This window comes from Malaclemys terrapin, chromosome 7 (genome assembly GCF_027887155.1).
Source record: "Malaclemys terrapin pileata isolate rMalTer1 chromosome 7, rMalTer1.hap1, whole genome shotgun sequence".
NCBI lineage: Eukaryota > Metazoa > Chordata > Testudines > Emydidae > Malaclemys > Malaclemys terrapin.
The window spans coordinates 92562182-92575291 of record NC_071511.1 but is presented as its reverse complement, the minus strand read 5'-3'; the positions used below and the strand labels follow the sequence as shown (position 1 = coordinate 92575291).

The 13110-nt window shown below is 39.3% G+C and overlaps 1 protein-coding gene across 4 annotated transcripts in view; it reads right to left on the bottom strand.

The window, feature by feature from the left end:
• The window catches only part of A1CF (APOBEC1 complementation factor), a 52537-nt gene that overhangs the window by 29179 nt on the left and 10248 nt on the right, over positions 1-13110 (bottom strand). For 3 of the 4 annotated variants that reach the window (XM_054034943.1, XM_054034944.1, XM_054034945.1), the window contains exons 2-5: positions 11198-11341; positions 7450-7584; positions 5700-5830; positions 3633-3871 (exon numbers count right to left, since the gene is read on the bottom strand). In XM_054034943.1, coding sequence (XP_053890918.1) covers positions 3633-3871; positions 5700-5830; positions 7450-7584; positions 11198-11296 — 604 coding nt within the window. In that variant the 5' untranslated portion in view covers positions 11297-11341. Of the gene's footprint in view, positions 1-3632; positions 3872-5699; positions 5831-6943; positions 7165-7449; positions 7585-11197; positions 11342-13110 lie in introns of those variants that run through there. The other variant, XM_054034946.1, reaches the window with a different exon arrangement.

Below are 13110 nucleotides of genomic sequence, written 5' to 3'. Positions count from 1 at the left end.
AATATGGTACAGTCCTCAAATATTTTCATTCTATGAACCACTCAGAGAGATCTCTTAATGAACGCGCTTCTCTTCCAAAAATCCCTTCCCTCCACTGTTTGGTTTCAAAAATGTTTCTTTCTGCAGCTGATTGAAAGGGACTCCACAGACTACAGTATGACAAACACTGTGATTCTAATAAGTTTAAGTAAGACTTATGTTCTCAGAAATTTGATTTGTGTGCAGTAGTTTGGTCCCTATAGAATAGTGCTTCAATGGAAATAGCGAAGATCGGGGAATGAAAGGTAATAAATGATTACAAGAAGGGCCTTATGTGGGGGAAAGAAATCTCACTGACTTAATGTGTATTGGATGAGTCCCTCAAAGAGAAATTGTAACTGATTTGGGGAGCTCTAAAGGGAAAAAATTAGATGGCTAAAAATCAGTGCTATGACAGCATCATGAATCTCATGTCCATAGTAATAATTTACATTTGGTTAATTAATCCACTGCTTTAAATTCATCAAGAGTGTTGGCATAGCTTTGCATATAGCCACAGAGCTGGTCTTGAGGTCATGCAAATCATGCTAATGAGCACTGGCAAACAGCCTTTTGCAGAGGCACCTCTTGTCTCCTACAGATGGCAACAGGAACTGCTTTGACCAGCTTTCCTTCCATTCCTGCACATTTTGTAGGGAATTACTCCTCTTCCAACAGTAATTGAAGCTTAGCTCAGCCATAAAAATCTCAGGACCTTATTTCCTGCCCAGTCTTGTCCTGGATTCACCCAATAATATCATAGATGTTGTGATAGACTCAGTGCTTTTTCATTGGCAATTTTAATGAGTTCAGCAAACTGGTAATGACTAAAAGTAGTCATTTGATAAGCTATTAATTAGCTATGTAATATGTGTGGCTTTGGTCCAGTTCTCAGTGATCATATTCAAATCATCAGTAGAAATAACAGGATGGTTTTGCTAGTAGTCTCTTCAAGGCATAAATAAGCTTGGACACCGAACTTCCCTCATACTAGAACTTGATAAACTCCCTGAGTTCTGTATATCCACAGAACAGTGGAAGCTTTACTTTTTAATGAGACCTTAAATATACCTTAAAGCAAAACATATCTTAAGACTTTGCCCACTGCATCATGTGGTGATGTCACAGTATAATTTATTTAAAAAGCAATGAGTGATATTAATTTGGCCAGCTGCATATGATCTTAAATTATGCTCACATGCGAAGATGAATATAGAATAAACAAAAATGGCTATCTAGCACCATACTTTGGAGGAAGATCCGAGAGCATTTTTACAATTATTTGAGTCTCACAGAACCTCTGTGAAGTATTATTTCTATCTGGCAAATGGGAAAACTGAAGGAGTAGGATTTGGCCAAAGTCGCACAGTGAGAGTCAGAGCTGCTTAGAGAATCTTGAACTCTTAACCCCATCTCCATGCTTTTGTCACTATTCCACACTTCTGCCCATATGTAAAGTTCAATATAAACATGGAACCTTTGTAGCACTAGTTATGTTGTAAGAGTGATGGTACCAAGATCTAGTTATCTTTTCTGACTTTCATTGCACACAATTTGAAGATCTAATATTGATTTTAATAATGCATGGTAACTTTCACATGATTTGTGTGTTATGGAAGCTGTTCTCCTAAAGGCCAGTTCTGTAAACTTATCTTGGGGACAGACAGTCAAGTTGGCTTCTTTTCACCTTGATCATTATCACAAGTACTAGAGGTTCTGTAGGCCAATTATAAACTACCTATGTAACTTTACTGTATTCAGATTACCCTCTTAGTAAAACATGTACATGCCTACTTAAAAATTAATCATATCTCATGGCTAAATACTAGTAAATTTTGCTCATGTCTTCAAATGTAGCAGCTAGTACATTCTTATTCAAAGATATTCCTTGTGTAATATAAGTCTAGGCATAAATGCAATTCCTCATGAGAGATTTCTTCGTTAGGCTCCAGTTAGGAAAGCATCCCTGTTCAGGAAAATGCTTAAGCACATTTCTAAAGCTAATTATGTTCATAACTACTTTCCTGAATAAGGGCCTCAGATTGTATTCTCCAAATCCTGCAAGGTTCTGAGTACCATTGAGTCCAACTGTAGTTAATGGGAGTCCCCATCCTCCCTGATTAGGGCCCATAAATATTCCCACATTCAGCAATCTTGCCATCTCCCCCACCATCTTGGGAAGAAAATATTTTTCTTCTTTAATGCAACTTTAAATCCTTGCAAAATCTGTAGCAGCTATACTATTTCAAATATATTAGATTGCACCAGTACAAATAATGATAAATGGATTTATCAGAGATTTATTTCTAATTTCAGCAGAGATTGAGCAATGTTTTTTCCTGAAAGGAGCCTAGAAAATCTCTTTGAACCAAGAAAATGGCCTACCAGGGCCAATTCCACTGAATTCCACTAAATAATCTGCTGTATAATGGAGGTTAATTTGGCCTGTATTAACTGCAAAAGCATTGTCTTTTGCAGCGGATTTTGATGTATATAATAAAGTACATGCATGTGTATGTGTTGGGTGTCTTTGTATTATATAAAGGTAATTTCATAAAATTGATGCATCTGAAATTAGATGGGAATTAAGACAGGAATAGAGGGTTAAATTTCTGGCTCAGTAAATAACTTATCTGGTCTTGGGCAAGTCACTTAATGCACAAATAAAAGGGACTATAATGGTGCAAAGTAGTAGTACTCAGGTGTAATAATAATTTACCGGGACAAATTCAGTCCAGGAAACTCTGCAAATGGAAGATGGCGTAGACACTGAGTTGGGGCCTTGGCAGTTGTAAGTCCAGCAGACACACCTTCTCCTCTTTCAGGAGGCCTGTAAGCTGCCAGCGCTGCCCCAAAAGAGAGTGGCAGTGGCTGGGGAAAGGTCAATCCCAATCAGTGGAACTCCTGAAGCGATAACAGCTGCATAAGTGCTTGCTGTAATGATGATTGTTTATTATGGTAGTGCCTAGGGATCATCCAAGAATGTGGTCCCCTTGTGCTAGGCAATGTACAAAACACAGAGTAGTAGACAGCCCCTGCCGCTAAGAGCTTTCAATATAATAGGATACACGTAGGAAGGGGAAAAGGGTGTAAAACACAAGCAGTGTTAACAATGTGATGGTGGCAAAGATCACATTATGCTTTCCATTACAGTAGAACTGGCTGGGAAATTTTTGTTGGAATGATTTTGCTGATTGAAAATGCCCTTCTCTCAAAATCAAAACTTTCCATGGGAAAATTTAAATTTTGCCCCAAAATCTCATGATCAAAATGATGGCTCCCCAGCCGCTACCAAGACTGAGCTCCCTGACTCTGCCTCCCAGTGTTCCCCCCAAGTTCCAGGACTGGACAATCAGCTGGCGGGGAGACTCAGCCCCTCCTTGCCACTCCAGGGCTGTAGAGGCTAAGTATCCTGTCTCTCTGCCAGGCTGCCCCTGGAGCTGGGGAGAAGTGAAGAAGCTCAGTGGCTAGGCTTTATGCCTCTCCAGCAGCTGGGCAGGCAGGCAATAGCAAAGCTGAAAAATGTCAGTGTTTGCTGTTGGTTTCTTTAATACTAAATGACCTCCTGAAGCGCCCTGGTGAAGGAAGCTGCATGACCAACACTGCAAACAAACCTGGTAGCAGTTTTCTTCTTGCCATTGCTGCTGCTCGATGACTTTCGTATTCCACAAAAGCAAAGCCACGGTTTTTTGTTTTGTCTGCTGCACTGGGATACACAATGACATCAATGACCCCGTCTGTGACTTTCCTCATCTCTGCTAAAATTTCTTCTCTCTTCTTGTTTTTTGGGATTCCTCCTACAAACAAACGGCAGTTGTCTACACTGGCACAAACCCCTAGGAGTCGTCCATTCCTGCATACAAACAACAGTTCCAGTTTGTAATGAAATAGGCTCAGTTCTTTGAGAAATCACAAGCCTCATCTTCCCAAAAAACACAGTTTAAAACATATCAGACCTATCCATTTGAACAGTGTACTCCATCCAACACTCAGTCAGCAATTTTGCCAGACAGAAAGGAATATATTCAGAATTGATTTTGAATGTTCACACACCACAATGTTCACCAAATTTGAAGGTGAAATTGGAGCTGCAGGCAGGTATCAGTGTTTTGAGAATATATTGCTTGGAAATAATTTGAGACTTTGGGAGAAATAAATTTTAATCTTTAACTTCCTAGGTGTTTATTTCCACAGCCAGCCATTGAGGGTTGTTTTTACCTCAGAACTGTACCACTAATGAGCACAACAGTGAAGAATTGTGTTTAGCTAATATGATGCTGACTGTGATTTACAGTCACTGTAGACCAGGACAAATCATGTTCACCAATGTGTCAGCTAACTGGGAAATCATAGTCAGCCTGTGGGTCAGCACAACTGGGGGCCTGAGGAAACACCTCTCTTTACCTCTCACTGTTCTCCAGCCTGCATGATTCAGGCCATAGGGAGTGCTAATCCCTGTTCTCCCTGGGTGCTTCCTGCTTCTCTCTGTGCTCCATGCAGTGCCCCAGGGAATGAAGACTCCTTCATAAATTCCCATTTTACCTCCTCTTGTCCCCAGCCCCTCTGGAGCGCTTTTGGAGAGTTACAGCTTCCTTCCCCATAAGCCTTAAAAGGCTCTTCTTTTCCTAGACAGCCTCCAAATTCCATCCCCAGCCAGCCTTAAATAATACATCAGAAAGTCCAATCCCTCATGGGCATTAGCATGATGCCCCACTCATACTCTGTGAATTTAAGAAGGCTCCCTGCCCAGTCCACAACTCCCCACAAAGCTCAGGATGGGCTAGTCAGCAGCTCCTCCTGCCTCCCCATGAGCCAAAAGAGGGTTGTCAGTAAAGCTGATCCAGAATTTTTTAACAAAACACATTTTTGTTAGAAAATGCAGATTTATCAAAATGGAAACTTCACAGGAGAGGGTTGGTTTGGACAGATTGTTTCAACTAAAAATGTTGAAAAAAGTTTTGAAATTCTTAAAACATTTCATTTTCACACTTTATCAATGAAAAGTTTGATTTTTTTAGTTTGAAATGGCAATTTTAAATTTTAAACTACTTAGGGATAGCTCAGCGGTTTGAGTATTGACCCGCTGAACCTAAGGTTGTGAGTTCAATTCTTGACGGGGCTATTTAGGGATCTGTGGCTTGGTCCTGCTTTGAGCAGGGGGTTGGACTAGATGACCTCCTGAGGTTCCTTCTGACTATGATATCTATAATTTTTAAAAACAAAATAAAAAATGTTTTGAAATGATCTAAAGACATTTCTATAGGTCTGAACCATTTTTCAACACTTCAGCAGGAAATTTCCAACTAACTAATTATAAGTGTATTTTCATCAATGGGAAACTGACTGATTGTACAAGGGAACAATGGATGGTGTGATTTTTAAGGTTTAGATAACTACATAATCCTTTTGCAAGTCTCAGGAAAAATACACAGTGTATAATAAAACAGAGTAATGCATCATTTGATTTCAACTTTATATGAACATACCATTCATGAAAAAAGAACAGGAGTACTTGTGGCACCTTAGAGACTAACAAATTTATTAGAGCATAAGCTTTTGCATAAGCTTAAGCTTATGCTCTAATAAATTTGTTAGTCTCTAAGGTGCCACAAGTACTCCTGTTCTTTTTGCGGATACAGACTAACACGGCTGCTACTCTGAAACATACCATTCATGCTTACCTAATTTCATAGTTATTAAGTTGCTTGATTGCATTCTTAGCCTCCTGTTTATTAGAGAATGTTACAAAGGCATATCCCCTATTGTTTCCATTGAAGTCCATCATCATTCTCATTTCATAGATTTTACCAATCTGTAAATGAAAAGAAAAATCAATAACCCATTCTGAAAGGAAACTTTCACCAACAGCACAAAAGCTATTTACACAAAGCTGGTTATTTCCCTGACTGTGTCTTGTGTGCATATCACCTCAGAATTGTTTGAACATCTCCATCAATGTGACCATCAGCCAGAACCTATTTTACTTGAGAACTGTTTTCTGACCCATGAATGAAGTCAGAGTAAATAAAGGCAACATATGTTTAAGTGACAGTTAGGGCTGAGTTAGCACTTCAGCTCTCTTTAGCAAGGTAAATGACCTCCATTCACACCATCTGATAACACAGTACCAGAGTTCCAATGTGTGCCTCAGGAACCTTACTGTGCAGTTGTCACTGTAATGATTTCTTGCACTGATTTGCTCTTTGTTTTTAAATATTTAATTTCAGTTTGTGCTATGAAAGAAAAGGACTGGAGGCTCCAAAGTCACACAGCATCAGCCTGTTCTCAAAGTCAATATGTGCACCTCACTTGACCAAACTTTCTTCTGTGCCACCGTTGGTGGGATTTTTCTCTTTCCAGTGAAGACAGCAGTGCAGCAGGAGAATGAGGACAAACTTTTGGGAGCTTCCATATTTGGGAATGTGATTACCATTAGTGATAGGGAGGGCACGGTATGTGCATGCCCTGATATAACCATTACTATCAAGTACCTAAGGTGTGCTAAGCACTTTACAAAAAATAAAACATGGAGTGAAATCCTGACCCCACTGAAGTCAATGCAAGTTTTACCACTGACTTCACTGGAGCCAGGATTTCACCGATGTTGTCCCTGCTTCAGGGAGCATACAATCTGATTTTGGAACTCATGCAACAAAGAGTAGAGATAAAAAAAATGGCGGGGGGAAGCAGAAGTGTTGTAATTATGTGGTGACTTAGGTTAATCAAATGATTGTGTGGCTGGTACTACTTTCATGCTTTTAAACTGCTCCCTTCTTCTGCATGAAAAAAATTTGTGAGTGACTATCACACATACAATTACAGTGGCTGCATGTAGATATCAGTGAAGGCTGGGTATAACCTGTAGTGTTTCATGGTCCAGTTGGGGTCGTTAGACAGGATGGGGCACATTAAGGGCCCTACACACCTGCTAGGATCTGGAAGGAGTCATTGAAGGAGCATGCTGCTCCTCCCAAAATCAGGTGGAAGGAATGCTATAGCACGCTGTCTCTGCCCAGTGCTCCCGGAGGCATTTGCTTGTATCAGCCCTGTGCAGATAGCATGCGTCAGAGCACCTCTGCTCAGCGCGTCTGCTCTATACCCCCACATTTCCGTAGCTCCAGACATGTATAAGCATACAGCTTAGCCCTGTAATAGAAAGTGAGACTCAGAACAGATTTAGGTAACAGGAGCAAACTATACAAGTAGCCTCACCAAACACAGAAGTACGATGGGTTATACACTTAGCAATGTATACACACACACAATAATAGTTGCTAATGTTTGTGTATTAGAATTATATGCATTTCAATTTTCCATTTGTTATTTCATGTTCCAGGCCTTTGAAAATGCAGCCTTCTTTCTGAACACAGTTTTATCAGGAACATGTGTATGGTACAAGAGGAGGAAATTCTCTTCAATGTAAAACATTACTTTTTCACATAATGGGATAAGTTCATCTTCAAAAAGGTCTCGGGGTAATTTCCCAATGAAAATCTCACAGCCCCTCTCTGGTGGCGGGGCATCCCAGCCAGGCGGTGGACCTCCGTACTTTCTTTGTCCATTTTCCTACATCAAAGAAAGGAAATGTATTTTAAAATATATGGAATCAACAGAAATCTCTCAAAATTGCCTTATTTGTTTCTATAACTCTCCATGGACTTATCTGCATAACAGTGCCTTTCTTTCTATTCCCCTCCCCCCCCCTGCCACTTGGCCTCTCTGCTCATCTAACACTGGCATCCTCTCTGTCCCTTCATAAAATCCTGATTCAGTAACATCCTTCTTTTCAGCTCTTGCCATCTGAAACAATGTCTTTGTGCAACTCTCCCTCATTAAGACGTGATCCAATGCCCAATGAAGTCACTCAATATTTGCCATAATGTTACCTATCTTTGTTTACTTAAAGTTGAACTATGTGGATAGATCCTAGTCAAATACTACCTTTCTGATGCTATAGTGTTTAATATAACATGATGTTTTGTACAAGGATGCCAGACTACCATAGGCTAAAACATTGCCTGCCTAGCATCAATCTCCCTGTACAGAGTCAAAGTTTATAATTTACTAGTGTTTTATGAGCTTCAGAAAGCAACCAGGTGTCATAATCCAGCTCTAGTGAAGTTAATAAAAAAATCTCCCATCAACTTCAATAAGAACAAGATCAGCTCCCGTGTGCCTTCTACAGTGGTAATGGCAGTTTCCTGATGTATTTGAGAGCTGACCAGTTTGTAGAGAGTTTCTCTGAGGGTCACAAACAACATACGTTAGAGTACCGGAGAGATGAGTGTTTTGACTTCAGTAATTTGGGGCAACATTTTTTCAAATGTTTGAGTTGGCTTAAAAAGTCAATGTCCAACAGCTTTTCTAAATCTGATATGACAGGTGCACCCAGCAGAACATATGTTAGTTTTGGTTCTAACCTAGTAACACATTCAACAAAAGTACATGTTTTCAACAATCTGCCTCCTGCTCAGAAACATTTATTAATTATTACATTTATACTGGATTTTGGTAGTTGGTGAGCTTCTTACTGTACAGAACAAAGAAGCAAGCTTACATATCTGCTCTTGGAAGAATTATGTTTCTAGGAGGTATTTGGAAGAGGAGAGGGTGGGACTTTTACTAAGCTACAGCAGTGTCCACACAATGAGTTACTGCATGACAAGCTGGTGCACAGTAGATTCACACCCTGGCTTGCTGTGTAGACAGCCCTAATTCTCTAGTCATTTGCCCTCTGAAGTCATTCTAACCCTAAACTATTTGATAAAGACAGAAACTGTTTCAAGCTCCTTACATAGTGAGAGAGCACAGCAAAGTGAAACTGATTAGGATCCTGAAGGGAAACTAATTAGGAATATAAGTGACAAGGGACCAAGAAGTCTCTTCCAGCCTACTGTCTATGGATTATCACTTGGACAGATGTAGTAGTAAATTATCCATTATCAATCTTACTGTAAACATTTTCAGCATAATGGGAAAGTCATAACAGTACTTTCATTCAGGAGTGAATTCCTGCACTATCACATTTTAAAACATCGAAGCTGGCAACGTTAAACACCATTTCTGTCCCTGAAGATGCAATTCTGCTGAGTGATGTATGAACTTCTATTGATTCATTTTGTGTAGCCAAGGTGCGATAAATCTGTTCAGTTTTATTACCTTCTTAATTGTGATTATTATGTAGTGTATGCCTATGGATCCTGCAGGATCTATTCAAGAGAGGCTAAGTAAAAGGAATTTGAAAAAAACCCTGACCCAAAGTAGATTCAGATGAGAAAGGCTTGAGAAGATTTACCATGCCATTGCAAAACAAAGTACTGGAAAAACAAAACCTTTTCTTTTAATTAGGTCATTGTGTTAATGTATTTGTAAGTCAATGGGATGACTCAGCAGAGGGGAGAAAGGTCAGCAAAGTCTTCATCTCATGGGTTGAAAGAAGGAAAAAGTACTCCAACCCAATTCTCAGCTCTCCACAGAGTAGGTGGAAGGAGGAAGAACTGTTTTCCTAAGTCCCCTTCCCTTTTTGCAGTTGAGTGAGTGAGCAGTGGGGAGAGTGAGGGTGGGATAAGAGGCAAGCTAAGAGAGCAGCTACCTGGATACTGTGGTGATGAGTTTGAAATAAAACCCCAGAGAATGTAAGGAAAGAAACAGGTGAAAGGAGAAATAGGATAAACTCTGAAAATGGCAGGGTGGGACAAAGGGACAAAGAACCTGGGAAGCAAAGAGAAAAGTGTCAGAGGAAGAAGAGATGAAGTAACTGAAAATGGAGGTAAATCAAATATTGAAAAATACAGATGAAGGTAAGAAAGAGAAAAGAAGACTGGGATAAAGAAACTAATGCAGAATATAAATACAGCAGATGTATGTTATTTTTATCTCACTCTGTGTAAAGTATAGTAGATAACAATGTTAAAATGCAGCAAACCCAAATGCTTATCTATAGTGTGTGAACACAGCTTTATATGCTACATAAACACACTATTTTTGTTATTTTAATTGTCTGCCCTGTAGTTTTGGTAGCTCCAGGTTCCTTTTAGACCAAAACTGCCTCTTTGGGCAGCTGTGCTGCCCACCATACTTCTGGCCCTAACAACTGACAGGATCTGAGCCTTAGTAAACTCCATAAAATTCACTCTCATTACCATTTGCAATTATATTCCCTTAGAATTTACCAGATTATTTCATAGTATTGCTAATTTTCTATTGCATTTAAAAATGAAATATGTTGAGGTCACATTTGTTTTGAGGAAGAGTCCAAAATTCAATATACAGATGGATAATTTGCCTTTTGAAGGGCTCCCCTGCCTGCTACAATTTTTGTAAAAATAAACAAAGATGTCTCCAATTTTGAGACCTTCTCAAACAGACTTTAAACAAACATCTGATTATTAAGGCTAATAAATAATCTCTCTCCTATGTCAGAGAAATGAAATACTTAATATTTAGAGACTAAAAATGGTCCCATCATATCAAATTCAGACCTGGATCTAAACACTTTTAAAGTACAAAGGGTTTCTGAGTCAGGTTGACATAGCTACAGGGCGCTTGGTTGTGAAAAAGCTACACTTCTGAGTGCTGTAGCTAACCCCTGGTGTAAATGTAACTAGGCTGATGGAAGCCTGCTTCTGTTGACCTCACTATCATTGCTTCGGAAAGGGTGTTGCTATGATGATGGAAAAACCTCTTCAATTGCTGTGGGCCACAGGGTTAAGCCAGTATAGCTACAACACCTTGGCTATGACACTATAGTCCCCACAGCGTGGACATTGCGATAATGTCTCTGAATGTCTCTGAATCTCAGGGAAGTTTTGGATTGCAATCTGAACTTCACAGCTGCACTTTATTTTAAGATATCTTATAAGGTAAAGTGCAGCTGTGAAGTTCAGATTGCAATCCAAAACTTCCCTGAGATTCAGAGACACTCAGCTGTAGGTTTTTGGTTGGCTTATCATGACTGGCTACAGGGTAACAAAAAAATCAATGGAAGAATTCAGTCCTACTTATTAAAATAAAGCATCTTTCAGATACACAACAGAGAGAAGGGAAGAGAACCAACAAAGAAGGAAAGTTTCCTTGTTAAATATTTACCACTCAAGCCCTTGACACAACTACTTAATTAAAGCTAAAATTAGATACTATGCAAAAAATAGCACTCAAGCACATGATCACACATTCTTACCTGTATCAAACTATATCCTGTGCGCTGAATTAATGCACGGAGAGCAGCTTCTTTCTGTGTGCCGGTCAATCCATCCCCCGATTTTTGATTTGATTCCATTGTGAGTGATTATCAGCAAAAAATCAGGTTAATTAGGGGTGCTCGCTGCAATCAAATTTAAGATAAATTAAGTGAATTAATTTTTCTAGGAGGAGAAAGTCCATTTTACTGAGGATATTTACATGACTCATTCTCCCTAAATAAGTAAGTTGAGATAACTTTGTCAGAAAAACAACAGGATAAAAAGGAAAGTGACCTCCCCCTTTACATTTATGCAGAGAAGGGACAAGACTTTAGATCCAGCTCTAGCTTTTGAACAACCCATCACTGAGAGGTATTTTGGGCCCCAACACGCTAAGTTGCTTTGGATCGGTGGACTGTCACATCAACATTAAGCCGTATCAAAGCCAATGAGCCTCCGCACAGAGCTCATGCAGAGCAGTTTATGGGATCTGGACCATCTGAGGACTTCAGATCTGTACCCCAGTTAAGATTTTGAACAAGCTTAGAGTGCAGGGATGTTTGGGTTCAGCATTTTAGCTCTGGGCCATCTCAAATTTTAAGAACGATTTTACAATTTAGCAAGGGTTATTTTGGTTGAAATATCTGTAAAGCTTAGTTTTTAACCACTTTGAATTGGGTCACATACTGGTAAAGGGCCAACTTTTAAAAGTGGCTTCACTGATCTATAAATTTGTGCATCCCAAATTTCAGGTAACAATTCCAGGCTGAACAATTTTTAATGACAAAGCTTAAATGTGCCCAAAAGTTTGGATTTGTATATATTGATAGTATTTGAACATGCAAAGAGGGTCTGGAAATGCTGAGTGTTCGGACTTGCAAAAATGTAGTTGTCCAATACTGAATAGTGCATGGTGCATTCTGACAAACGTAGGTGTTGATCCTGCAATCACTTAGATTTATGTATGTGAATAATCCCATTCAACTAAATGACACTAAATCACATACTTAAAGTTGAGCATTTGTTGACGTGTTTGTAGGATCAGGGTCCTTGTGACAGCTTTGGAAAACAAAGTATCTAAGTACATATATGCAGAACCAAAGTCCAAAAAGACAACTAAACAGGATTGTTTAGTGCAAAGCTAATACAGCACATGGAGTGTAAAATATCCCAACCCTGCACACTTAAAATAATTTCCAGTATTACTTTCAATCTATCAGATAAACATTAAAATGTCACACAGTGGCTACCTTTTATATAGCACTTCATCTGTTTACTCCTTAATATTTTTTTAAGGCAGGGCTGAAATCATTGCTTTAACCCCACTTTTCAGGAAAGCAAGGGGTAGAGTGAATAAATGACAAATTTTAGTCTTAAAAAAACTGTGTATGGTATTTTGGGGGCCACATTGCTCTAACCCTTGCTCTTTCTTAGAAGTCCCGTATTCTGCTTCAAGTTGCTGCTGTCATCAATGTAACGTATAATAGAAACACCAGAAAGAGCAGCAGAGACCAACCAACCTGCTGCTGCTTTAAAGTGAGTAAATTTGTCTGATAGGAAGCACAAGAATGAGTGAAACTGGGTAACCTGTTTAAGTGTGTTAGAATGAGAAATTGGGGCACCTGTGAGAGTGACTGAGTGCAGTGACTACACCTGAGTGGCCATGTGAGCTATGAGCATAGGGGATAGGGAGGGACAGAATGAAAGAATATGGAGGAAGGAAATGAAAAGGAGAAATCAGGCTGGGGAAAGACAGGCATTAAAAAGGGAGAAGAAAAGAATATTGCCTGCAATAGAAAGAAGGAAGAAAACAAAAAGCAAAAACCACCTTGTAAATTAATTTTAATTAAGAATATGTAATCTCAAAACATTGTCAAAGGCACAATTGTATGAAAGCTACAAATATGCCATT